The sequence below is a fragment of the Neodiprion virginianus genome, chromosome 5 (assembly GCF_021901495.1).
Source record: "Neodiprion virginianus isolate iyNeoVirg1 chromosome 5, iyNeoVirg1.1, whole genome shotgun sequence".
Taxonomy (NCBI): domain Eukaryota; kingdom Metazoa; phylum Arthropoda; class Insecta; order Hymenoptera; family Diprionidae; genus Neodiprion; species Neodiprion virginianus.
The window spans coordinates 2,713,261-2,739,187 of NC_060881.1; the positions used below are offsets into that span (position 1 = coordinate 2,713,261).

Consider the following 25,927-nt stretch of genomic DNA (forward strand, 5'->3'; position numbering starts at 1 on the left):
TTTACAGGGTATTTCTTTACTAAAACACACCGAGGCGCACTTCCAGGCTTGGTCACGTTTTCTTTTTTTTTTTTTTTTTTTCTTAGGACTACAATTCGTTACGAGAGTATAAATGATTGGGACGTGATAACAAGAGGAAGAAAATGTAGATGCGAAAGGAGCGATTAAACTAATGACTTCTTGATGATTAAAATGTACGAAGAGGAAGAAACAAACCTTTCTACCAGTCTTGTGATGAAAGTAATACAGTTTTTCGTGAAAAAAGAAGTGGAAAAAAAAAGGAAGAAAAAACAGTCAGACAGGGATCACCACACAAAATACTCATAACAATGTTGTAGTAGGATTTAACAAGAATATAACAAAATATATAAATTCGAAAAGTATGCTGTAACGTATTTATATATAATATACAATATAAAATATAGTATTAAGGAACAAACGTCGAGTTCGTTATTGAATGAGCCGATTTTTCTGGTAACTAGCCCAGAAGTGCTGCATTGTTACGAAACAGGTACGAATATCAATGTTACAACTTCTATACCTAATTTTGATACATATACTATAGACTGACCACGTTCCCAACTAGAGTGCAACATCTCCGTTTTTTCTGTCGTCGACTCATGACAATGACGTTTGCATGAGCCGTGGAAAGCATCATCAACGCAATTCCTCACTTCTACTTTATTATATAAGAGGTTTGTAAAAAATGTCGAATAATCTTTCTTAATTTTGATGAAAATTACAAATTCTCTCTGATCGCCGGCTGTATTACAATCAAAAGATTTATCAACTTCACCAAATGCAGAAACAAATCTTAGGTTCCGATTACGATCAACGTTAAAATAGAAATGATCCTTTAAAATCTCTTTTACAAAAGTTGGACCTTTCATAATGGTAACAGATATCTGTTTCCCTGAGTGGGATGAATTATTGCATTTACCGGTCGTTCGGTCTCTTATAGTAAAATCCTTCAATAGTCTATTGTTAAAACAGCCTAGTAATCGATAAGAATTGTTAACGCTGGTAATAAATTGGAATATCTCATGTTCATTATTACTGACGATGATACTTCGAGCAAGGTGTAAAAAATGTTTGCAATAAGTTTTATAAATGCCTTTAAGAATATTACCGAAACGAGGATTATTAATTCTTTCCGTTATTAATTTGACGAGTAATATCGTGATAAAAAGGTTAATCCTATTTTCGGCGTAAACTAATCGCTCGGCGATAACAACACACAGACACCACTGATAATATAGTTTAAATACAACACCATTGCTAGAGATTGAGTAGTAAGATTCCCCACCATGAGAATTAGCGGATTGATACCGTATAATTTGGCAATGGAAGTAGGAACAATGGAAGTGACAATTAATAAGCCCCGGGAGTTGCAATGTCTCTCACGTGAGTAACGTGTCATCCAACTCTTCTATCTTACCCTCTGGCTGCGATAGAACTTTACGCAGAACTTTACTCACAACGTCGGATAGTGATTCCCTCGCACCGGCGTCCAGCAGTCCGATACACCTCTGTAAAAACGATATTGGAAGATGAAAAAATTAAGAAACACGAAATAGACAATTCTAATGAAAGAACTTACCTGGTGTTCCGAATCTCCTTGCCGCAGTCTGAGTACGGCGATGAGCGCGAGTTCGCTGTTTGCTTTGACATAGCCATTCTTTTCCTTCGTGCCGTTAACCAGCATCGGTAGAAGCGACCTCAAAAGTTCCGGGGACATTTTCTCGGATGGAATATTACGGGCCAAATGTATACATATTCGAGCTAATAATTGTTTCACTTCATTGCTACTATGGTTCATCGACTGCAAGCAAATAATTCAAGCTCGTCAGAAAAAAATATATGGAATACAAAAATAGAGATGTTTTTCCTTCGTAGAGGAATTTATAGAACAATCAAGTGCTCACTCTGACGAAAGGAGTCAGGATCTGTTGTGGTATTGGCTGTTCTTCGTTCATGAGGTACTGGAATAGATAACCGCATGCCCTAACTCCGTTCATAGTTATTTGAACTCTGTCGGCTGAGAGGTAGGACAGAATAACTTTGCAGACACGATCCTTATTTTTTCCTGAATAGAGGCTTCCCGGTGCTTCTTTTAAAGCGACAAATAATGCGGCCGATCGCCCGTGCCTTAGCATCCAATCAGCATTAACGTCATCACCTATGAAAAACCGTAAAAATATTGTGTGTTGCAATTAAGTGGCGTAGATATTTCTTACACTAGACTGGCTAAATAACTTATCTTGACTTACAAAGTAGATTGTCGTTGTAAGCAGTTGCAAGTTGTTCGGGAGAGAGCCACGGCAACAGAGCTCCGAAACACCCGGCAACCGCATTTCTTGTAACATCTTCTGGATAACCCAACATGCTACTCAAAGTAACAAATACCTGTTTCCTCATCGGTTCAGTCATTTTGTCACCAGCAGGTGTGAGGACGCCACGCAACGCTTGCAACATGGTTTCCCTTAAATTAGAGGTAATATTTGTAAGTATCTAGATGCCACATCGTAACATTTAATGAAAAAAAAACTCCACACGTCGAGAATAAGAATAATTTTAAATTTAAGTCAACGACGTAAAAGAGATGACAAAACTGACCTGATTGCAGGATCGTCGGCTGTCTTGATTCCGGTATGCAATTCCGCAAACAATGGATCTGCCCGAGTATGAATGACGATAAGGTTGCTCAATGCATAAGCAGCCTTTAATCTGACTTGTCTGTTGCTGTCGTTCAGGGCTTTCAAGAAGGTAGTTTGCAGTTGGGGTAAAAATTGCTTCAGCATCACACCGACCTATTTTTCAAATCGAAATAAGAGGTATCAGCTTACCACGGCCGTACGGATTCCCGAAATCTTGGGGAAAAAAGTTCAGGTTCGGGGCACGAGTTGGTATCGAATCGGATTTCTAGGCGATTTTGCGAAATGGTCGAGAAACCCGAATGTTTTTCCCGGATTCTCGGAATTCTCGAAAACCTCGGGAGCCCAACCCGAAACTAATAAATTTTTCCCCTCCCAACCCAACTCGACTTGAAGAATCCTGATACCCAAACAGCCCTACAGTTTGGTTACTTACCTTTCCTAACAATATTGCTAGAGTTTCTAGAACCGCTGCTTTTACGCTCCAATTAAAACGATCTCCCAAAATACGAATAAGGGGACCAGTGATGTGTACAACACTCGGTTGCAGGGCAGAGGCACTGGTTAGTTTAATGACTTCTCCCAGACCTTGCGCGGCTTGTTCTTTAGCTTCCGGCATACCGTTGAGAATAGCTTCCCTGAATATAGGAAGAATCGGAGTAATACCCTTGGGCAAACAGAATCCTGGAAGTAGCTCCTGTCCTTTTAAATCAGACACAGCGAAACGAACAGCTTGACGAATATCCTGAACGTGTACAATCTGCTGATCTGATCCCAGCGTCTAGGAAATCGAAATTAAAACAATTATTTCTTATCCCCAACTTCACGAAACAGAAGAAAATATAATCAAGAACCATTTTCACACCTTAGTAACTGCCGTAAGTGCCTCCCAGCTCATCTGCAGCACGTCTTTGTCGTCGTCGGTGAACAAATGAATCAAACCACGTAGCAGCTGTGGCACATACTGACTATAGTCAGCCCGTGAATCACGGCAAAATGCGCACAGTAGCGTAGCCGCACTTCTGCGACGAGATGGATCCTCAGATCTCGTCGCTTCCATCAGCTGATCCATAACTGTTCTCACACCTACTTCATCGGTTACAGACAGGACAACAGCCTGGCAGTATTCGAGTTCTTGCACCTCGTTCTGAGTACCCTGAGCACTTGACAACGCGGTCAACAAAGCAGGTAAGATTTTGTGAAGAAATCTCGTTAGAGCCTCGCCAGCTACACTAGCCAGTATCGACAGAGCCTTTGTATTCACAGGAGGAGCGGTTAGTTGAGGAACGAGATATGGAAGAACGACTCTAGACTTGATTGCCATAACTTGACGAAGACCGTCCAAAGTGTTTTCAGCCTCTGATTGATCGGGAGAGTTCAGTTGATTCAACATGGCAGGTAGAATGTCGTCCAGAGCACGAACACCGACTGTTGAATGCAAACTATCGAATGTCTTGGCAGCCGCTTGTCTGACCTCGGGAAGCGGATCGCATAGGGCTTTCCTGAAATAGAAGGAACAGTTTCAAATCTCTGGTGATCTATCCAGTTACGAAATTGATGTCTGTAAATCTAAAACCCCCCCCCCCCCCCCAACTTGACCCAAAAATTTTTTTTAGTATGCTTTAAAGAGTTACTTATGAGCTCTACAACCGTGCAAACCACAATTCTGATTTTTTATCAAAAAATTCTTTCACAAACCTAACAGTGGGGACGAGACTATTGACGAATGTAAGAACCATATCTTTGCTGGTGCTAGCCATGATTTCCGAGAGTCCAATGCAGACACCTTGCCTCTGATCAGCCTGTTCACTTTGCAGACCTCTTTCTAAGATGGGTATAATCTCAGGAAGAACTCGTTCGCCCAATTTTCTCACTAAATCACCCAAAGTTCGAGCAGCAACCTGGCGTTTGTCATAGCTGGTGCTGGCGAGACATCCGAGTAGAAGACTGAACAGCGTAGGTAATATTTCTCGCAGCGTTCTTGGAGTATTTGTCACAACCACCTTCCAAACGTGAAGAGCAGCCTGTCTGACCATAAGAGCAACGTCTGAACGACCCATATAGAGGCCAGCCAACACCCTGTTTCTTCTCTCGGCACCAAGAGCGTTGATAATTGCATAGTGTGACTGTTCTGTTCCAAAATTATCATCTTCACTGGCAGTTTCGGTAGACATCTTACCAGAAACACCAGAAATTCTGTACAGCAAATCTCCCAAAAGTTGAACCGAAGAGTATCTGATTCTCCAGTTGTCATCAAACAGACCCCTCTCCAGCTCGGGTAAAAGTAACATTATCGCCGAGTCAGCGTACAGCGTTACAATCCTCTGTCCAGCTTTCAGAGCGGTTTCCCGAACATATTCATTCTCGTCGGCCAAAGCCTTTAGAATTGGATTGATAATCTGACCAATGTAGGGTGTAAATTCCGTAGTAAAAGCACTAGGCATGTAAATAAACATCATTATATATCCATCCTTGACATGAGGTGCTATGTCTGTTCTTTCCGCTGTACTTATGATCTCTGGCATAAGTTTGTGAAGTTTTTCAACCCCCAGACCTCTAACAACTTCGGACAAACCCTGAGCAGCGCCTGATCTATCAACACTGCTAGTTTCTGATGTGAGCGTCTGCATTAGCCATGGCAGTAGGTCTTCGAAGCTAGATTCTCCCATTCCACGCACCATAGCACCTAGAGCTCTGGCAGAAACGCTTCTTACCTCAGGCACAGGATCGAGCAGACTGGTTTTGAGGCCAGGTATGATGGTAGGAAGATAAGGCGTGAGATCTTTCTGATCCGTCAATGAATACATATTCCCAATAATCTGTGCAGCCATTTTTCTGGTCTCCGTTGAACGATCCATAAACGCCCTTTGGACTACAGGCATAATTAAGGCTAGCGACGGAGCGTCTATGAAATGGACAAACTGAGTATCGAGCAGAGTTTGTAAGCAGGTTGCAGTTTTGTGAGACGGATCTTGCAGAGCTTCCAAAAGTACAGGTACAATCGCTTGGATTTCTGGGTTTCGAATTACGCTACCTATCACCTTTAATGCTTCAGCTCCAGCCTCCTGCACTTTCATGTGAGAATCACTTAGAACTTCGATAAGCTTTGGCACGATACTCGGCAGACAGCTGCTCAATTGTTTTGGGGCACAATATGCCATGGCACCAAGCAGCTCAACGGATCCTAGAAAATTATTGAATCTTTAGATGGCATACTCTGAATAAGAAAATTCAACACATACTAATTGACGAGTATATGGAGCATTTCATGTCAACTCGACCTGGATCTTACCCTTGACTTCTCTGATTTGGCTCGCTATTCTTTATACAATTGTTTTAACTCTCGGAAGCATTCATTTTTTTTCTATAAAAAAGAGCTTGAAACAAGTAAGAAGAGAACATCGAACCACTCCGGCTCAAAGCTCAAAATTTTTCTCTTCGAGAATCAAGACAATCATAAAAAATTGCATGGTAAATCAGAGAGATCAAGTGTCAAGCCCAGGTCGAGTTCGCATTAAATGCTTGCCCCATATGGAGATGAATACTTAAATCAAAGGGTCTCACCTGTCTTTGTTCTCCACGAATCTTCTTCCAGAGCGGCTAGAAGACTGGGAAGAACAAGTTTAACTCCATGAGCCGAAAGTTTGCTCATAACAACTCTTGCTGTGTCATCAGTGGCTGTTCTGACGTACTGACTCGAATCCCCAAAGCAAAGTAACAGATGCGGTAGGACATGGACAATGTATGGTTCAAAAAGCCTCCCTAGCATAGTGCACAGCATTTCAAAAGCAAACAACGCGCCCTCTCTATGCCTGTAATTTTTCTTGTCCTGAATAGCGTTTGTCAAAGTAGTCATAATGTCGAGCTGCTTAAGCGCGAGGATTCCCATGCCCTTGACAAGGCCGGCCAAGCCGTAAGCAGCACCTTTGCGATCTCCATATTTATCGGATTTTAGAAGCTGATGTAAAAGCTTTTGCACTATACCAGGAGCGTCATCCTTTATAGATGGAACCAGATGTGGTAGACAATTAGCAACGGCTTCTTGAACCTGTTGAGACGGTGTCGACAGAGCTGATACTAAGCGTAGAACAATCGGTTTGATTCTTGCATCATCCTTATCCAAATGTCTGGCCAACAGTCCCATCAAAATAACGACTGATTGTCTGATGGAGTCGAAGCTACCGCTCTTTGGTGCCTTATCCATAAACTCCTCAAAAACAGGCAGTAAAGAAGTGATATTTGCTTTACCGTGTAAATCAACAGCAGCGACAGCAGCAGCAAGCATCTCTTTACGAACGGCCTGATTCCTATCACCTAAACCGGTAGAAACAAAGAATTGTACCAAACACCGAACAGTTTCAGGTGTCAAAAGCGGGGCTAGTTGAGCCAGCGCCAAAGCGACGCCTCGCCGAGGTCCCCACATATCAATGGGCTGCTCAATGACTCTACCAAAGTCATCCAACTTTGGAGGAATCATAGCCAATTTATCTTGATATAATTCTAAGAGTCGCTCAAGTATCGGTGGCATCAAGCGCTGTTCAATCGTTAACAATTGTGCCAACGCTCCAGCAGCTGCTTGTTGTACAGCTTCAACGGGGTGAGCAACATCATCCATTAGCGCTTCGCTCAATGCTTCGCAGTCTGCCACAAGTCCCGCAGAATTCCAAAGCTCTTCAGCCAAGGCCCTGTTCTCCTCAGTAACATCAAACTTGGCAACCCAAATCCTTCGCGTTAGTCTCAATGCCTGCAAGTAGTCTTCCTTTTCACTTGGAAAAGCTTGACGAACGACAGTGAGTCCTCGCAATGCCGCATCTCTCACAACTGGCAATGGATTTTGCAAGGCTCCAGTCAGGGACTCGATTTCGCCCAAGGTCGCTGTCGCAGTGCCAGGAGCAGCACTCCCCGAATAAGCAACATCAAGTAGAGTTGCTACTGCTTGGGACTGGACTCGCCCTGTAGTGGTGCTTATGAGCTCGATCAAGAGGTTGAACATCTGTCTTCTGGGAAGAAGTCTGGGATGTTTTGGATTTTTAGGATTATCGTCGTCGCCTCTGAGCTTTGCGTGGTCCTGAATAATCTGCAGCCCCTGGCTAATAATCGAATCATCTTTGCTGGATAAAAGAGTAGTGTTTATGAACGGGAAAAAGTAGCAAAATGCTGACGCTGTTGGATTCAGCTTTTGTTTTACAGTGACCTGGTGCAGCAGACCCAGGGTCCTCTTCACAGCATGGTCCAAAGCCTCATCTTCCCAAGCCTCGTTGAGATCGCATTGTGGTTTCAACTGACGTAGGGTGACGTGGGCTATCAGATGAGGAAACGTTGCATTATTGCCGATTTTCACGGTGTTTCCAAGGCCAATGAAGAGTTCTGCGAGCATTGGAGCTGCCAATGGCGAGCCTAAGTTCCTGAGTGTAGATGGCAGAAGGTCTTTGAAATACAGAGATAGCTCAGTCCCATTGCCACGTGCTGCTGCATTAACCATAGAGACAGCTTCAGTGATTTTTGAATTTAATCCTGTGAGTCTTGCTCTAATTGCATTCTCCTTTGCGGTCTGAACTTTTAGAGCTTCTTCTTGTTTCGGCGTGAGTTTAGGTTCCTTTATCTTTCCTTCCCGTTTGCGCTTCTCATAAAGTTCTCGTCGCAACTGCAGCTCCTCTTGCTGTTCTTTAAAAGAATACACTTTGCTTTCTCGCTTCATATTCATAGCGTTTAGAATTTCGTTTTCGTCATTGCCCGGTATCACGGATTTATCATAGAGTTCCCCCTCGGGAGTTAAATACGTGAAATATTCGTCTTTAGTTATCTTGAGAATTTCAGGGTCGTCTAATTTGCTAGTAACGTTTACAATCAAGGCCGGAAGTATGACATCTGGGGCAAGAGAGACGACTCTAGCCAGGGCATTCTCGTAACTCTGAACGGATTTATAGTTCTGAACAAAGGTCTTCCTAATTTCATTGCCAAAAGTCCTACAAAATTCTCTTGGTATAAGATTAAAGTTCTTAACAATCTTGAACCATAAATTTGGTACAGCTTTCAAAATCACTGGATGATGAGCAGGAATCAATGAATCTCTAACCATTTGCATGGCTGCTACCTCAAATAGAAAAGATCCGGAACAAATGGCCAACAGTCCGTCAGCTAATGCTCGTCCAGTGACTTCGCCGGTCACTAATTCGTCTTTGCTCTCTTTCTCAGCCTCAGTTCTAATCTTGGCAACTTCCAAAAATTTATCAAACTCTGCCAGCAAAGCTTCGGCAGGTTCGTAACTACTCAAACCGGTCAAAACTTTTTTGAGCAATGGTGCGCAACGTCTTCTAGTTGTCGATTTAGCAGTCGTTACACAAGCAACAATAGCCCTATTTATGCCTGCCAAAGCTTTCTCGCTCAATCTATTAGAAAATTGGAGTAAAAGTCGTTCGCATACTAGCATTACATTGAACAACGCGTCGTCCCCACATGAAATGAGAAACTTTTCCGAAAAGAACAATTGATCATCCACAGCGTTCCACAATATTGTTTGCTTATCATTTTCAACTTCCCCCGCCAATATAAGCTTCAGTATCAAATACGCGGCTGCTAATCCCTCGGCCACTGCCGCAGGATTGGTGGACTGCTGCGCAGCCCTTGTTATCGCTTGACTAAGAATCGGAGCGATGATTTGCGAGTGAGATGCCATTGGAGTGCTGAACAGAGATTTGATGTATGCAGCACGGACACTTGGAGTTGAAGTCTTTGCCGCCATTCCCTTTTTGAAAGACTCGATTACAATTTTAGGTACCTCGTTAGCAAATTTGTTGCACCAAAGTACCATCATCTCCAAAGCGTGAATCAAGGTCTTCTCATGCACTTCTGTATCCAAGACTTTGATGAAGTGAGTACAAGCCGTCTCTGCAAGCTTCTGAATATTGCTCCCAGAAACTGCGTTGTAGCTGAGATTACCGGCACCCTGAAGAACGGATATTTTATGCGTGACAACTGTTAGCTTTCCTTCCGAACCGTGAAACACGGCAAAAAGCGACGTTAGCAAACCCTCGATGGCTGCTGCATCTGAACACTGAAGAGCAAGTCGCCGACATGCATCCACAGATTCTTCTCGCACAAGATCTTCTTTGGAATGCAAATTCGCGAATAATCCTTTGCTGATATCCTGACTGTATTTACTCAAATCGAGGCTCACTCCACTCAGTATGTGACCAACAGCCTCGATGATAATCTCAGGGTTACGTAGCATTGCTTTCTGCAGGGCAGGTAGGAGCTGATTCTTAAATTCGTCATGGGTAACCCTCTTAAGCAGTGGAACTGCCGCATCTACGACATAAAGGTCGGGCTTCTTTTTGCAGCTGACGCTAACTTTGATTAACGCATCTAGAACATTTGTCTGAAATCATAGTTTAAAATTAAAGCACAGTACGAATATTCAGTGTTATAATTACTTCTGGTAAGGATTCAAGAACAAAGCATACGTAAAAGGGTAATTTTTTAATCATTAAAAGTAGAAATTTAGTAGGTTTTTGATATTAATATTGGTGTATTTGACGATACTGACAGAAAGCTATTGTTTATGTATAAACAAAATAATTATTATTGATATACTTAAATTGTCATATAATTAGAACTGGACAGATACTTCAGAAGTATATATATATATTTCATATCATGAATTGATAATTGATTTCCTCGTGTTGTCTTGCTCATTTGTTAAGTAATGTACTGAGGGCTATGCTTGTATAAGTTTAACAAAATGCAAATGAAAATAATAAAAAATAAAAATATGTACCTTCAGTTTGTCGGCGAGCGAATCCTTTTTCGTATGAATCAAATACTTGATCAGCAAGCTCGCCAGAACAACAAGCCCAGTGGATACCTCTGCTTTTAGCAGGATGTCAACGTATTTCTCGTCAATACCCTTGACGGTTTTCCATCCGTGTGTAAGAAGCCTGTAAACTTTTTCAGAGAGTTTCTTATCCCCACAGGCCAATGCCCCTGCAGTTAAACTGGCCTGTGCTTCAACCAGCTTGGATAACTCTGCATAGCATGATTCAGAGCCCTTGTTAATGCCATGAACAAGGACCAATCCTGACCATTTGAGGGTCAGGTAGGCAGTCAATGACGTGTTCAATCTGAGCAGAAGAAAAATGCTAGTTGGCAACGATTATTTACTGAGTTGATGTATATTTGAACAATATGTTTGTTCAGCCAGGCAAAAAAATAAATAAACAATACTCACGTCGGCACTAAATTCTTATGCCAAGCAGCCTGCTCTGCTATTGCGCTGGTCATAAATCTGACTGTTGCTTCTGGCTGTTTCTTTAGCAAAGCTACTATCAGGTTGCTCACGTAAGACTGTGATGAAGTTTCCTTATATCGATGCAAGGTAATTGATATAACTTTGCATATTCCTCCAATGATCTTTTCGTTGATGCCTAGAAGACGATAACTCATTATACTAAATGCTGCAACTTCTCAGAAGCATGTAATTACTCCTAAATCAACATCAATTATTAATCAATAATGTTCATACAATCAGCATTCGAAAAGTAAATTATTTCTAAGGAAATAAGAAACTTTTTGAATACAGAAACAAAAAAAGACTGAAATTAAAGGTTGATTTGTTTCTGTAACAACAAGTAAACAACATATTGGACAGACATCTCCGTTTAGGTACGTTCGGTAAGGCAAATAGTAAATTCACGTCCTGTACTTCTGGTAAGAATCTAGAAAACGAAATTGGCTAAGGTGCAGCTTCGTGATTAGACAAAAATTAATAACTACAAAAAGAAAATGTGTAATCAATGACTTGTTGAAAAACATATTTAGCCACTACTTTGAAATTTTTTTCTCAAATACAACTTTAATGATTACCAAGAAACGAGTTATCCAAAGACTAACGCTGGTGTTATTTAAGGTGATTAAATGCAGATAGTGCTCTGGCTTATAACATTGACAAAAAGTTTGCAAGCGACTAGATTCAAAAATTATCTAACTTGAGATTGACAAGTTAGTATTATTAAAAAAAAATCTTATTAGATCAGTGTATACTCCCCACAAATATTTGTGGATAGTTTGGTAGCATGCAATGTAGTGTTAATTGATTGATTTCGTGTCTAAGAAAAATACGGCGAGAGAGAAATTAACACAAGGTATGGGCAGAAAAGTTCAAAGGACTAGCAAAACGTTTGTCAGATTTAATTGAAACGTGCAGAACGTATGCGTAATATGTGAGAATTGGTGATCCCACCTGGATTTGACAACACGTCGACGACATTTTTGAATATATAACGGCGCTCGTTTTTGCTTGCAGTTTGCACCCGGTTCGGTAGATCCTTTAAGGCTCTGGCTAGCTGGAATCACAATATTTACGGTTCACACAAAAGTTAGTTAGGAAATATAGCTAAATAATACGCTTCCACGTGACAGACTCACCTCAGCGTCCGCCATATTTTTTGAGAAACCGGCTGACGAACACACGCAAAATTACCTACGAATAAAAGTCTAATACTCAAGCTGCGTTTCAATCTCGCGACGGGACGGGATTTTCGCGACGCGGTCAAAGTTTTACCGAATTGCCGTGGCCCGCGAAATCAGGCATAAATGCGAATTACCGCGAAAGAATTTTCTAGTCCTTTGTCAGTTTCTATCCAACAGAAACACGAGGATAAATGACAAATTAAACGGAACAGCTTATTGAGTTAACGCAGTACGCGCGAAATCCTTGTATAAGTATCGAATATTTGTCTTCCACAATTTGTAAATTAAAAAAAAAAAACTGTATCCTATGTTGCCCACAACTCTGAATCGAAATGGTATCAAATTTCAACTCCCTGAAGCTGGTCGCAAATGATACGACCCTGATCACTTCAGTGTCAGAAATATGACATTTCTATTGCAGAAATTAAGAATTCGTCTGCTAGTATTAAACCAAAACTGCAGCCGTTTAGTTTTATTATATACGTAATTCGAAATACAGGTGTATAAACAATCAAATTTTCTCGAAAAAAACTATCTAACATGTAAAAATACGAAGCCTCGAATTGAATGGAAATAATTTGTTATCTTTATTATTTTTTGGTTAGAATCATTAACAAATAAGTCTCGATTGCATTCGATGACATGTTTGCGTTAGCAGTGACAAATCCTGAATGTGTGCTACTACGTGAATTGATAAACTATTCTAACGTAATGAAAATTGCGCAAATACAATGCAAACGTCACATCACCGTGGTTAAACCTTCAGCTGCAACTTGACAATAGCCACAACAATTCGTTCAATCAACGTGGTAAGATTAGCCCGAAATTATAACCGCGACGACGTTAGACTTAACCTGCTCTCCATGATTGTAAGACTACTAAGAATAATATCATGAAGGTCCCCTAATCTGATGAAATAAGCACCTATAAAATTGTCCCTAACCCTTTTCGACCCTGAACACAAAGTGGCAAAAACCTCAAAGCCCCGAAATGTACGCGTTCAAGCCATTTGCGTTTACAAAGCATGAGCCAAGGAGTGCGGAGAGACCGAAGGCAAGAAGTGGGCATCGGATAGCATGCGACGAGTTGAACCTGTACTCGTACGGGGGCTTCAACCCGTGCATATCAAACGACGACCCTGACATGAGAGATGACCTTACGTGGGTGGAGAGTAAGCCGCTATTCAAAGAACTGTGGAAGTTTAATCTGGTGACGCAAGAGTGGCGGCGTCTCCCCTGCCAAGAAAACATGCCCAATGAGCTAGCTTCAAACGCTGTTATACTCAAAGGAGACAAGCTTCTGATTTACGGAGGTACTGGCGTCCCCTTTGGATATAACTGCAGCAATCATCTTTACATATGCGACGTCAAGAACGGCAAGATGCAGATGGTTCCAGCTCGAGGGCATTTTCCACTTGCTCAATATGGCCAGGCTCTCGTTTGCCACGGATCTTATCTTTACACCGTCGGTGGAACGACAGGCTACAATTACACCTGTGACATCCATAGATTCGAACTCAGGAAGGCGGTTTGGGAACACGTGTATATTTGCGCTGGCAGGGATCAGTCTGAGCCAAGAGGAAGATATCGGCACGAACTTGCCTTCGATGGGAACAAGATATACGTCCTTGGAGGAGGCACCGCTCTTGAAGCCTTCGGATTCTTGGTAAAGCTTGAACTTTTCCTCAAATCTGAGGGAAAAAGACTTTCAGTTATGCGAAGTAGAACAAATTTGATATATACGTTTGAATAAATGTAACAGTTTTCTTCTTTTGTATCAAACTTTTTAACTTTCTTGTACAGGAGATTCCAGCATTTGATTTAGCAACGAACAAATGGATGACTCTGCTGACGCAAAGAGACTCGAATTATAATTCCGTTCCTGCTCCTAGAAGGTGTCACGGCTCAGTGCAATACACAGATGAAAGAACGGGGGTAACTTCGGTTGTTATTTCTGGAGGATACGACGGGACTTATGTATTTTCCGATGTCTGGCGCCTTGATCTCAATAACCTGCAGTGGAACTGTTTGAGGAAATGTGTCTTGCCGAACCCTGTATACTTCCATTCTGCTGCCCTAACACCTGAAGGCTGCATGTATACGTTTGGAGGGATAATCAAGAAAGACGACGAGGTCTATGTGGCAACAAATTGTCAGCTAAAATACAAATTATAGACTAATTATTCTTTACTGTTTATTGCTTACATTTCAGTTTGGTTCCGCGGTACTATTTACCATGTATTTTAATCTTGTTTTGTATTTTATCGTGTTACAGGGCACCAGGACTGACGCTGTTCATTCTGTCTGGCTGATAATTCCGAAACTGTCTGTAATTTGCTGGCAAGCTTTAAATTATTACAATAGAAATTTAAAATACTATCCTCCTGATGAGTTACTCCACATCGGCGTACCAGCTAAATTTGTACAAAGGATCGAGCACGATGCTTCATAATTGTGTTATCAGCTATAGTATATTTTTCTTTCTGACTCTGAATAACGTTAAGAATTGATGAAATTTATTGTTGCTAGTTATTTAATTATCTAATATGGTATAGTGTTGAATATTATTACAAGTTTGATTTTTAACATTTTCCAATCAGCTTAAATGAAGTTGAAATTTTCTATCTATATAATGTATCTATGCCAATAGATGCATACCCACATTTTGCTAATCATGTTCGCGTTGGTCGTTATTTTTGATAGTATTAGTAATTTTTCCTTTTGTTTTTACTAGAAGCACCGACTTATCTAATAAATACATATCGTGTTTATTAGAAAACTTTTGATGGTTGCCTTTTTTTTAATTTTAATTTTACCTTTGAATTATTCTCTACTTTGTAAATTGAAAGAATTTAAATTTGTTTTACGCGTTACCGGTTTTTCCGAAGCGTTTGTATATATGCAACTAGCACTTAGTACAACATCCGTGTAAATATGTATACATCCTACGATTATCCACCGTTAAATTTCTAGCATTTTGGGACACTGAAAATCATACATTAAAAAACCGATACCTATAATCAAAAGTCGAATAGAAAATTAGCAATCATGTTAATATCTTGAATTCGACGAAACAGCAAGACCTTACAAAAAAATCAACAATATTTTGAACATGTATATTGAACTATTCTTCATTGGGTTGTTGATTAGCAATTGAGGATATAATAAGATACGATTTAAGGATAAATATAATGTACTTATTAAAAATCTTGCCTTATCAGTAGAACATACAATTTGTGTACTTACGCGATTTCAAGTACAGAAATATAATTTATACCTATATGCAAAATACATACGTAACTATACCAATGAATATAATATAAATTAAAAATTTAGCGAATCTAATTTAAGCCTGAATATTGTATGATTAAAAACACCGACACGGTCTGTAAAGCGTAACGAAAATCATGTGAAATATAAAAAAATCTATATTTTGCAAATTTTCTCTTATAAGTATCATGATTTACATGTATTTTTGCACAGGCAGAATTGAGGCTATTCGTTTAGAAAAAAAAATTGCAGAATAAGATTGGATGTTTGAAAACGTTGACTGAAATTAACCACAAACGTCGTGTCTGTTGTCCGTAAACATCAATGGTATTGCCTACTGTCGGTAAGTAAGTTTTCCATAAAAAAATTGTTCGAAAAAACGTATTTCATGTTAGAGAGCGCTACTGAATCGAGAGCGTAGGCTCTCAAGATCGTGCGGCATGCGCACAATTGATCTAGTTGATCTACTGTCTATGTAGCCTCTAGCGCATCGTATAAGTCTCTGCGACCGAGAGACCTCGGTGACTATTTTCAAGCGAGGCAGCCTAGCTAGCTTGTTCACTTCAACTCAAGCCCGCGGCTGAGGTGCACGACAACGGAAGACCGTCATTCGTTAGCTAGAGCGAAGAGGGATAATCACGTTTCCTTCATGTCTTATTCGGGAACGAAATCATTACACCTTACCATCGTTATCATGTTTGGCGAAGTGTTTATGTAGTATTCATTCGGCTCGTTAACGCCATTCGCCTACCAATTACCTGACTACTGACCGTTGATACCGAGGAAGAAGAGAAGAAGAGAAAAAAACGAAACACGAAAACCGAAGTAGAAACGCAGGAAAACAGAAGAAGGAAGGAAACAGCAACCACCGATCAAACATGGAACAAAAACGCGTATACAAAGTGGTGCTTACCGGAGGTAAGCGTCATATCTGCAATATGTTTATTATTGACATTATTACTACCGTTCAGCCGCACGCAATAGTGAGAAAAATTATCCTTTCATCGCATATCGTCATACACACGCGCAGATACGGTCAGCGGATTCGTACCGCTTAGTTTTGCTAAATTCCTCATCGTCAATAATAATCGTTCGGTTATGTGCCACAACTTTGCTTCGTTGGCTTAAACACACCTTAATCACGGTATATTTAGCAACCTCGTATATATTCTCAAATTTGCCAGCCGTGCACAAACACCGCTTTGTCTGTGTAAGTTCCGACAAACGACCCTTGTCGCGCGGCATGTGACTCACGCAGTCGCCCGCCAGCTGTAGCAGATTCCCGTTAAGGTGGAAAACCACGTGTCTTCAAACAAAATTAACCTCACCTTCGGAACTTTTCCAATTGATCAAAGTTTCAATATTCGTACCCTTGCATTTATCCATTTTATCAACTTGTTATTCACACCTGCAGTCGTAAACAAGCCAGAGGATGGATTCCGCAATTCCATCGCAATTCCTCCGCAACCCTCTCACGGGTTTCCCTTTTCTTTTTCCGAATGCGGGTTAAATCCCAAACTCGGTTTTACCCCGTAATTATCGCGTATGCATATTAAATCATCGCGTGACTCGTAACTGCCTCCCCCACCCCCAATCCCCCCTCAAACTACCAGCCCTGTCTTGTCGTATAATTGGAATAGATTAAGATTAAAACCGCTTTTCAGATCTCTTCGTTGCCAATTCGGAAACCGGAATATACAGGCATTGATATATTATTTCACTGTAGATGAAATTAGATCGCACGTGAATGTCGCTGAGTTATCGGTTAAGAAGAGACATTCGAATATCGTTGTTATATATTCGATTTATATTGTTCTTTTTCTCGGAAGATTTCCCCATAGACGAGACACGCTGCGCACCTTCTTTTGGCACGGCCCTGAACTTCGAATAAACAAATGAAAATAAATTGAATGGTTATAGATAGGCGTATGTAGGTATGTGTACGTTGCGATTTACGTTTTACATGAAGCTGAACTGGCGTGTTCTAGGTAACTCACCGGTTCAAACCACTCCGACCAATTACCAAGTAATTCATTATACATATATGTAGCAAATCTACTTCGCGGCGGTTCTTACAATTAGTTACGTACGATACTTATCGTGTAAACACGCGCACATTCCTCATACGCGTATGCATACGAATAGCGATTAATAAACTTACGTACCGATAGCATTGTTCGATTTGCGGTAGGTACGCCGCGTCAAACTTTCAAAGCAACACATTTCCGAGCATAAAATTCAAAAACCAACCAATGCCAGAGAATATCCTGAAGTTGGCCACGATAAGTTCCAAAAGTGTTTCGATCACATTCGATCACCTTCAAGTCATAGCTAACTGTCTGAAAATGGCTACAGTCAGTTAAAAAACAAAATAGCTACGATCATTTCAAAACAATCGGTATTTTCGGGAAAACAACCGCGAATCAGATTTCTAAGGAAGAACAAAAATAGATCTAAAAAAAAGCACTAGATTACAGAACATGACTGGGTACATTGTTTTTTCTACAAGTCAATCGTTACATTAACGTTACAAACTCCGACCTCATGGATATCCAAATTGACCAGAGAACTGAGATAATACGTATAGTGTAAATCCACAAGGAACGTACGCACACATGTCGCATCATGCAGCGATCGAATTCAAGGTTGTGATCGACTTTGATGTTTCCACTAGTCTCGTTAGTTATTTCGGTTGAAGGAATTGCCATAACCGCTGTTACACAATAGTCTTATTTTCCATCATACACCACTAAGGCCAACGTTTATGCCTACAGGTACGTCCTGTAATTTATTACAACGTCGTATGCACGACACTTACAAGTTGTTGAACAACTTATGCAAATGAAGAAAGTAAGGGCTTTGAACGGAGATCGAAATCCAGTCGCTTATAAACACCACGAGATGTAGAGTAACGGTCGGAAGCTCTTTGCCAAGGTCATGACGGCCTTCACCCAGTCCCCGCCTGACCTTGAATTCCCGCCGCCTTGTCCTTGAAGGTCGTCGCGACTGAGGTGTCTCGTTTCTGCGTTTACCTTCCTAAAATTTTTCATTCTTTCTTTAACCTGGCCCATACATTATTTTTCTCCTTGTTTCAGGTCCGTGTGGAGGAAAAACTACCGGACAGGCCAGACTTTGTACGTTCTTTGAAAACATGGGGTGGAAGGTGAGGATCGATAATGTACTATTTACTATCAATTTTCCATTATCTGAAGATGAAATGGGTTTTTTTTTCTCGTTACTTACAACGAATATCTTGTTTTGGTAACAAAGAAGATTAAACAGGCTTACAAGGGTGGCAAGTCTTCCTTAACAATATACTCTCAGTTGGGATTGTTACGTTATTTTTAATTTGAAAAAGTTTCTCCAAACAGTTCGCCAATTGTTACATAATTTAACCTGACCCTGTCTGTGACTTTGCTTCGCATTATTCCACACACGAGATGTACAAGTATCTATATCTATATACCATACGTATTCTAGAAAAGAATCCTCACTGCATCTCTTCGTTGTAGTTGAAAAAAATAACTCGGATTTGCATTATTCACTATTTTGAAAAGTTCGTTCTGACCGCGGATCTGGATGTTGTGGCATATGTTACGGTAAATGCGCGTTTACGTCACGATTCTGTAATCGTTAAAGCGTACGTAATTAGCATCGAAGCAACCTTCCGCTTAATATTTCATTCCCCGAATTATATTATCGAATACACGTACCGTGAAACAGAGAAAAAATGGAGTGGATGTATTGTTGTATAAATTCGAATAAAAGATAAGTAAAACGGATTCATTTGCAAGTCGTGTCGGAATTTTTTTGGTCTCCTTCGGTTTTACGCCCAAAGTTTCATTCCTGAAAAACAAATTTGCAACAGTCGTTCGAAATAATTTACACGACATTATAGCCGTAAATTTAGTGTAAATAATAGCTAGCCATACATTACCGACCTGAATTCAAATTAACCGTGTAAAATGTCTGATTCTTCGTGTTTTTCATGCATCGAATTAACGTGCAATTTTTTTTCTCTCTGTCAGTCGTCGCGATTGAATTGAAATCGATCGGCATCACGGGAACTAGATTGAAGTTAGCAACGTTATCGTAACAAACGATTGGGTAAAAAATATGACTATTTTCTTATCTTAACAATTACTTTGAAGGAACGAACATTTCAAAAACTTATTATTTTTTGTTTTACTACGGTTTACCGAATTTCAAACAATTCCACAATCGCTATTCAACGGTTTTTTCCTCAGCATAAATCGTTACGATAACGTTACTAACTTCAATACGGTTTACGGGATGACTATAATAAGTAAGTCTTTTCGCCTATACAGATACCTATAAATATCAAGTCAATTGATTAAATTCTTGTTATTATTACGGCCGTTGACAATGATCATCTGCATTTGTTGCTGTTCGATCCTTCATATCTATATTTATAACTTCAAAGAAATTTTCATACTGCATTATACAATATGTATATATTATGCGGAGAGAATTACGATTTTACGAACTGGTTTGGAGTTATCTAGTTCGTTGTGCAGGATTCGATAGAGTTGGTGGTTGTCTTCTTTTTCAGGTGTTCCGTGTCCCCGAGACAGCGACTGTGCTGCTCAGGTATGCTACAATATCACAAGCTATAAGCATAAAATATTATCATAATTCGTATTATTTTACTATCCCGTTTATTTATCATTTTTTTCACCATTTTCTTTTATCCTTCAATTTTTCTCTTCCCTTTTATCCGCCACAAAGATGTGTATTCAAAATTTTATAACGAAGAGACGCGCGTATTTTTATTTATTTATTTTATTAATTTTTTTGTTTTGTTCTCTCTCACCCTCCTTAAATAGATCTCTGAAAAGTATTTGAAAAAACAAACAAACAAACAAGAAAAACACGATTTTACGATTATCCCACACAAATTACTTGATTAAAATCTACATCCTTGTTTCGAGAGCAAAATGTTCACCTTTATTTATCAATCATGTTTTAATTGCCGTAAAAAATTTTACAAATGAAAGAGAAAAATAAGATCAAACATTTTCACGCAAGATGTCGGACAGAAATTTATTATTCACTTCGTCACACAAACGGTTTTGCAACAAATTTGAGGATTAAAAAAAAGAAGAATGAAAAAAACGGGAATTCTTATCATCATTTCCGATTTATGTTATCATTTGTCCGGGTGAATTTTTAGGCGCGTCAAGAGATGTAAACGTTGGCAAGGCTTTCTGCTATGCGCGGTTTAACGTTTGTTTGATAACTGATAAAATTACATGTGTGTCATCTACGTAATATACTTCATACACACAAATGTTGTAACTTTCATTCGTACAAGACGTAGTATATACACATAAGCCATTGAGGGACAGACGATTATTTCGTGTTTAAGAATTATCGTCAATGCCCACGAATGCAACGTGACCTTTCTGTAATTATTATTTTTACACGTTAATCGTAATAGCTGCATTCCAATGTAATAAACATAATTCTACGACTGTTTTACAATGTAATAACGCACTCTTCAGGCATAGGTTAATTTTCTGTTGCATATATATAATATATATATAATTTCAGAATACATTGCGCGTTTATATTTTGTAAATAACATTGAAAATTATAATATTTAATCATACTACACGATCTAATGTTCCTAATTTTCATCTTTATTTAAATTTTCTTTAAATTTCAGCGGCGGCATCAAGTTCACAGACCTGAACGCTGAAGAGGGTGAGTTTACAATTTATTTCCCCTATCTAATCTCCCACAAATACCGCGCTCCTCTCAAGCATTGATATAAATAAATTCAATTCCGTACAGAAAAAGAGGGAAAACGTCGTTTATAAAATGGTCTACCTATATAATTATAGAATTTAAAATTACACAAACAATACAAAGAAAAAAAGACTTAAGAAACAAACAAGTAAATACTGATGATCTTTAACACTTCCAAAAATAACTTTCGAACTCGTAAACTCTGCGGTAATATACCTATATATACTAACTTTATAGTAATGCACATATATGTATACACCTATTATACATACGCACGTACTCATGCATGTAATAAATATATAAATACACTTCTCGGCTATAGTGCAAATATTTATTCGCGAGTCGCCCATCAATATGCTTATACGCATACCATACGTATGATCGACTCTTATTATTATTGTTGTTGTTATTATTATACAGGACAAGTATGTTACATATATTTTTTTCTTGGCGCGAAACGAATATTCGCTTCTACAGTGTATAATAATAATAATAATAATAATAATAATAATAATAATAATAATCTGTGTCAACCGTAAAGTGTATTAGTGGAAAAGGTAGTAGGAACAGGTGCTTCTATGAATATTTTTCCCTAAGTATTGCAAAAGGATTTTTTAATTGGCAAGAATTTTAAGCGGGGTTTGATACGCTTTACGCATATCACGGGTCGTTCAGTAAAAATAAAAAATAAAATAATGCTCGTAATAATTACAGAGAGTGGAAAAAATGGTGACGATGAAGAAGTAAAAAATAAATGGCTAAACGCCAATAGTTTTGTCGCGTTTCTGGCCTTACGAATGGTTAAAGTATATCACGGTGATCACGAGGCGTGAAATATTCCTAACGTTGTCTATATTTTAAGATATTATGTTGGGTATCACTTGCGGTATATCATGTGTGATGTATGTACTCGTATTATATGTATATATATTTATCGTTGGATGTCCAGAAATTCGTTTTAAAAATTTACAGATAACTTGAGATTACTTTTCATCAAATTGACATTCATTTAGCAAAGTTTTATTCAATTCAAACACACCATGTCGTGAAATTTCTATACCGTCGTGTAATCCCGTCGACCTTGCTGTAAAAGTCTTCGTGCGAAGGGGAATAACGAAGTAAAGGGGCTTCTTCCCTTATTAAGTGATGCAAGCTTCCTTATTCTTTTTTCAAGCCAGTTAAGGCTTCCTTTACATTTATATGGAAATTACTGGGTGAGATTGAATAATTGCGCAATTGTTTTTCAATCGATATACATATTGTAGTCTGACGGTATTTCGCAATTTTACGATAAAAAAAAAGCGTGCCACTTTCATATTTATTTATTTATTTATTCATTTATGTATTCATTTGTCACGTAGTAGATTCAAGTGTAAAAACTTGGGTTGCAGAAGTCTTCGTTACTTACATGCAGGCATTGTATTCGATAGAAAAATTCATATTTGTGGTTTCGATTAATTATTAAAGCGACGATACGCGATATGCATTCATTTTTACAAGCACGTACGCTTGCACCGAACAGAATTACCTTGGTACATAAACGTATAATAATAACAACACACCGTATTATACGTAATTATTACTCATGCTATCTAATCAGCGTAGGTAACATATATTTTTCACACATCCACGTAATATTGAGACTTTTGTTTCCGTTTCATTGAAGATTCATTCGATCAATACGATTATTCTTAACAGTTAACACGAATAGTTAGTTGCTGTATAAAATTTTTTTTTCTTTTTTTTCATTTTATTTTATTTTTTTCTAATTTCAATGCGATTTAACAGTGATTATGCACAATTGTTAGTTGTATACTGTATTCGTTCTAAACTATTGCAGCATGCGTCGACGAAAGAGTAACCGCAAAAACCCCCCTTTTTTCGCCCCTTTTTGCGTAGTGTGTAGCAAGAACGGGGAAGTTCGTACAGAGGTCTCCGTGGGCTTAAATTAATCTTCATCGAAAATGTAGGTGAGCATATTTCGATTTTTTTCAATTTCGCGCGACTTACCCCTATTTTGAGGGTGAAGTATGTCAGAACTTTGCGTTTTTGAGCTTCAAAGGGGCGAATTTTGCGGTCACTCTTTAATATCCAGTGCAGACTGCTAGATCATATTTTTTTTCGTTCGCATGAAACGTTTATAAAACTGCGTTGAATTTTTCAGTGCAGTAATAATCATGATTTGATTGCAATTTTTGTGAGGGGGAAAAAATTCTCTATTTCTTGGCCTTTTATTTTTTTCATTTGTATATTTGTCTTACAAAAACTTGTCAGTGCCAAATCGTTAAACTCTGTGTGCTCAAGTGTATTGTTATTTTCAATGTCAGTTTGATATATATAAGCCTCAAGGAGAATGCCAGTCGATTTTCAGCATAAGAATTGTCAATAGAATACATAAAGTAAATTACGACAAAGAATGGAAACGTAATCTTATTGTGTTATGAGAAAAACCAAGATCCTTGAATCGTGTACAACATTCGTATTTTACTCACGACTTGCGCAAAACAGACAATTTGAAGAAAATTTAATAGGTGGTGTGATGAAAAATAATCTTTATAAAAACGTTTTATGTACTTATATAATTTCTCTCTCTCTCTCTCTTACATGGATGCATATAAATTTACGAGGCTGTGGATCAACACTTCTGCTCTAAATTTACTTTCAAGATGAAAGTTGCGCGGCAATTCTTCTCAAAGTTACAGCTGTGTTTTAATAACGATAATCATCATAATATTCAACTTCGTAGTAAACGTACGCAACGAATAATTTTCTATTCGATGATAATAATGAATAAAAAGTAGAGGAATATTTAAGAGAATGAAAAGAAGAAGAAGAAAAAATAACCATACGAAATCATCCACCGAATCGTAAATAATGCATATATGTATGTATTGTCTTCGAATCGCGAAAGGATTGGTGGTAAATTATCAAATGCTGATGGACGGGAAAAAAAGAAAACAGACGAAAAGTCGTCGTTGTAATGAATATCGAAAAACTAATGAAACGAATTGGTAAAATACTGACCAAGTCAAGAAGCTGGTCATCGAAGTTTTACTTTTTAATATAACAGCGTAGATAACAAATGGGCATTATTTGTACAGGTTATTATCATGTTCTGCAACGAGTGAGCAAAAGTGACGATTCCGGGTTAGTGTGAAGTTATCCGCGCAATAAGAGCCGAAGGCGGGAGACTCGTGACTTCGAAGTCTTCGGCTCCTGCGGCTAACTTCACCACTCACTCAGAATCGTCATTGTCTACGAGTTGCACACACTGAGTTCAGTGGTTACACATGATATTTTTCACAATAAAAATTGTAAAATATATTAAACGATTTTGACCGCCTAGTGAAAGTGAAGAAAACGCACTATTTCGAACTACTTTACTAAAACTCGCTACTTTCTTAACTTGACAATAATCCTGAAGAAACTAAGATTTCGATGTATGAATGTGTTTTGTTTTGTTACGGTTTACCGAATTTCAAACAATTTCAAAATCACGAAATAACGATTTCTCCTAAACCAACTTCAATACGATCGTCTTCTGTTCATTTCCAGCCGGCGGTCAAAATCCCCTATTTCTACGTTTGAGTTGGGGAAAAGAATATTCTTGGAATCATTTGCGAATAGTCACCGTAAATATGCACAAATACTTAACGTGAAACATCCGCAGCTGCGTAAATTCCTCTCCCACCGCCACCTTTTTTCGTACCATAAATTGCCTCGCAGTCAAAAGCCTTTTCAAGGGTAGAAAATGGAGGGATGGGCAGGTGTCGGTACGCGGCCGAAACCGGGGAAAATGGATCGATACCCCAGTGCCCCAAGTTGGGTATCTGCGTGTCAGGTGCAGGCATGTGTTGGCCATATTGGTACACGTGTATCGTGCATACAGATGTATTTTTCAAGGTCATGTTTTTCACCTTTTAAAAAAAAAGAAAGAAAAATAATGATTCTTTGGTGACAAAAGATAGAGAAAATTCTAATGCATAGAAAAAAAAATCACCAGAAATTGAACAATGATAATGGAGAAAACGTATGGGGGCGGGGGGGGGGGGGATTAACAGACTTGCATCTTTTAATTGTGAGATGAAAGAAACAAACCGGAAAAATAGTATTTTCGCCATACTTATGATACTTTATCATCACCATAAGAAGGGAAAAATCTAAAATTGATAGGAGTTGGAAGTCGAATGAAAAGGTTTTGAAAGAAAAATTAGAAAAAAGAAATGATGATGATTTCTGAAAATCAAATAAATTTATACATGTTTTTGGTATAAATATATAAACTGCGAAAGATGTATCGTTTATTTCGAAATAGTAATAAGGAGGAAAAAGTATCTATGTTTTTCGGTAAAACAATGAAAATCTATTATTTCCGGTAAAACTGGAACTCCAAATTAAATGGGCCATGGCGATTCTGCATGCCTATCATTTGATTGTAAAATTCTGTAAGTTTCAAAATTTTTCATCCGAACCGAAATTTTTCTAAAAACCTGTTTTTCGATTTCTAAAGGTTCGAGAACGTTGAAAAGAATCGTTGAAATTACAATAAAGTGATTCTTGACCAAAACCAATACTTTTCTTATCTCACCAAAGGTGATGAAAAATGAAAAGTATTTCAAATTAGAACCGATCAATTGGTCGAAGGACAATGAATGAATAATTGTCGAAAGGTTGATTAGGATAGGGAAGGTGTTGTTATACTCGCATGCCAACAGTGTGCATTTGTCTTTTGGATTTATAACTACCGTGATATAATCGAATGAA

The 25,927-nt window shown here is 38.8% G+C and overlaps 3 protein-coding genes and 1 long non-coding RNA gene across 12 annotated transcripts in view; 2 read left to right on the plus strand and 2 right to left on the minus strand.

Annotated features, from left to right (window-relative positions):
• Nucleotides 1-17,585, minus strand: LOC124305894 (eIF-2-alpha kinase activator GCN1). Of its 2 annotated transcripts, none has more exons than XM_046765874.1 (13): nt 17,557-17,585; nt 11,893-11,995; nt 10,882-11,077; nt 10,432-10,774; nt 6,219-10,032; nt 4,353-5,838; nt 3,520-4,156; nt 3,091-3,435; nt 2,617-2,810; nt 2,271-2,482; nt 1,926-2,179; nt 1,601-1,822; nt 1-1,529 (listed from the first exon to the last, which is right to left on the minus strand). In XM_046765874.1, the coding sequence occupies exons 1-13, from the start codon at nt 17,563-17,565 to the stop codon at nt 1,401-1,403; spliced, it is 7,944 nt and encodes a 2,647-aa protein (XP_046621830.1). In that variant the 5' UTR covers nt 17,566-17,585; the 3' UTR covers nt 1-1,400. The 2 variants fall into 2 exon arrangements, with proteins under 2 accessions (XP_046621830.1, XP_046621828.1); XM_046765872.1 differs by lacking the exon at nt 17,557-17,585 and adding an exon at nt 12,078-12,301.
• Nucleotides 12,515-15,561, plus strand: LOC124305905 (kelch domain-containing protein 10 homolog). Of its 2 annotated transcripts, none has more exons than XM_046765901.1 (3): nt 12,515-13,787; nt 13,925-14,273; nt 14,397-14,550. In XM_046765901.1, exons 1-3 carry the CDS (start codon nt 13,113-13,115, stop codon nt 14,408-14,410), a joined length of 1,038 nt encoding a protein of 345 aa, XP_046621857.1. In that variant the 5' UTR covers nt 12,515-13,112; the 3' UTR covers nt 14,411-14,550. The 2 variants fall into 2 exon arrangements, with proteins under 2 accessions (XP_046621857.1, XP_046621856.1); XM_046765900.1 differs by having other exon boundaries at nt 12,516-13,787; nt 13,925-14,254; nt 14,397-15,561.
• LOC124305900 (TRPL translocation defect protein 14) overlaps nt 15,871-25,927 on the plus strand; it is a 15,918-nt gene continuing 5,861 nt past the window's right edge. For 4 of the 6 annotated variants that reach the window (XM_046765888.1, XM_046765889.1, XM_046765891.1 and 1 more), the window contains exons 1-4: nt 15,874-16,309; nt 18,487-18,554; nt 19,965-20,002; nt 21,081-21,118. In XM_046765888.1, coding sequence (XP_046621844.1) covers nt 16,270-16,309; nt 18,487-18,554; nt 19,965-20,002; nt 21,081-21,118 — 184 coding nt within the window. In that variant the 5' untranslated portion in view covers nt 15,874-16,269. Of the gene's footprint in view, nt 16,310-18,486; nt 18,555-19,964; nt 20,003-21,080; nt 21,119-25,927 lie in introns of all 6 variants that reach the window. The other 2 variants (XM_046765894.1, XM_046765892.1) reach the window with 2 other exon arrangements.
• On the minus strand, nt 17,873-20,144 carry LOC124305914 (uncharacterized). Of its 2 annotated transcripts, XR_006908475.1 has the most exons (3): nt 20,091-20,144; nt 19,900-20,022; nt 17,873-18,413 (listed from the first exon to the last, which is right to left on the minus strand). It is a non-coding gene; the product is annotated as an uncharacterized LOC124305914 (long non-coding RNA). The 2 variants fall into 2 exon arrangements; XR_006908476.1 differs by lacking the exons at nt 19,900-20,022; nt 20,091-20,144 and adding an exon at nt 18,858-19,583.

Excerpts from the sequence above, each read along its gene's own strand:
- LOC124305894 (XM_046765872.1), bottom strand. Across the intron at positions 11,078-11,892 it reads CGACGTGTTGTCAAATCCAG|GCATCAACGAAAAGATCATT; the intron begins GTGGGATCACCA and ends ATCGTCTTCTAG. Across the intron at positions 1,530-1,600 it reads AAGGAGATTCGGAACACCAG|AGGTGTATCGGACTGCTGGA; the intron begins GTAAGTTCTTTC and ends TCGTTTTTACAG.
- LOC124305905 (XM_046765900.1), top strand. The coding sequence starts at position 13,113 with ATGTACGCGTTCAAGCCATTTGCGTTTACAAAGCATGAGCCAAGGAGT. Across the intron at positions 13,788-13,924 it reads TTGAAGCCTTCGGATTCTTG|GAGATTCCAGCATTTGATTT; the intron begins GTAAAGCTTGAA and ends TTTCTTGTACAG. Across the intron at positions 14,255-14,396 it reads TAATCAAGAAAGACGACGAG|GGCACCAGGACTGACGCTGT; the intron begins GTCTATGTGGCA and ends ATCGTGTTACAG.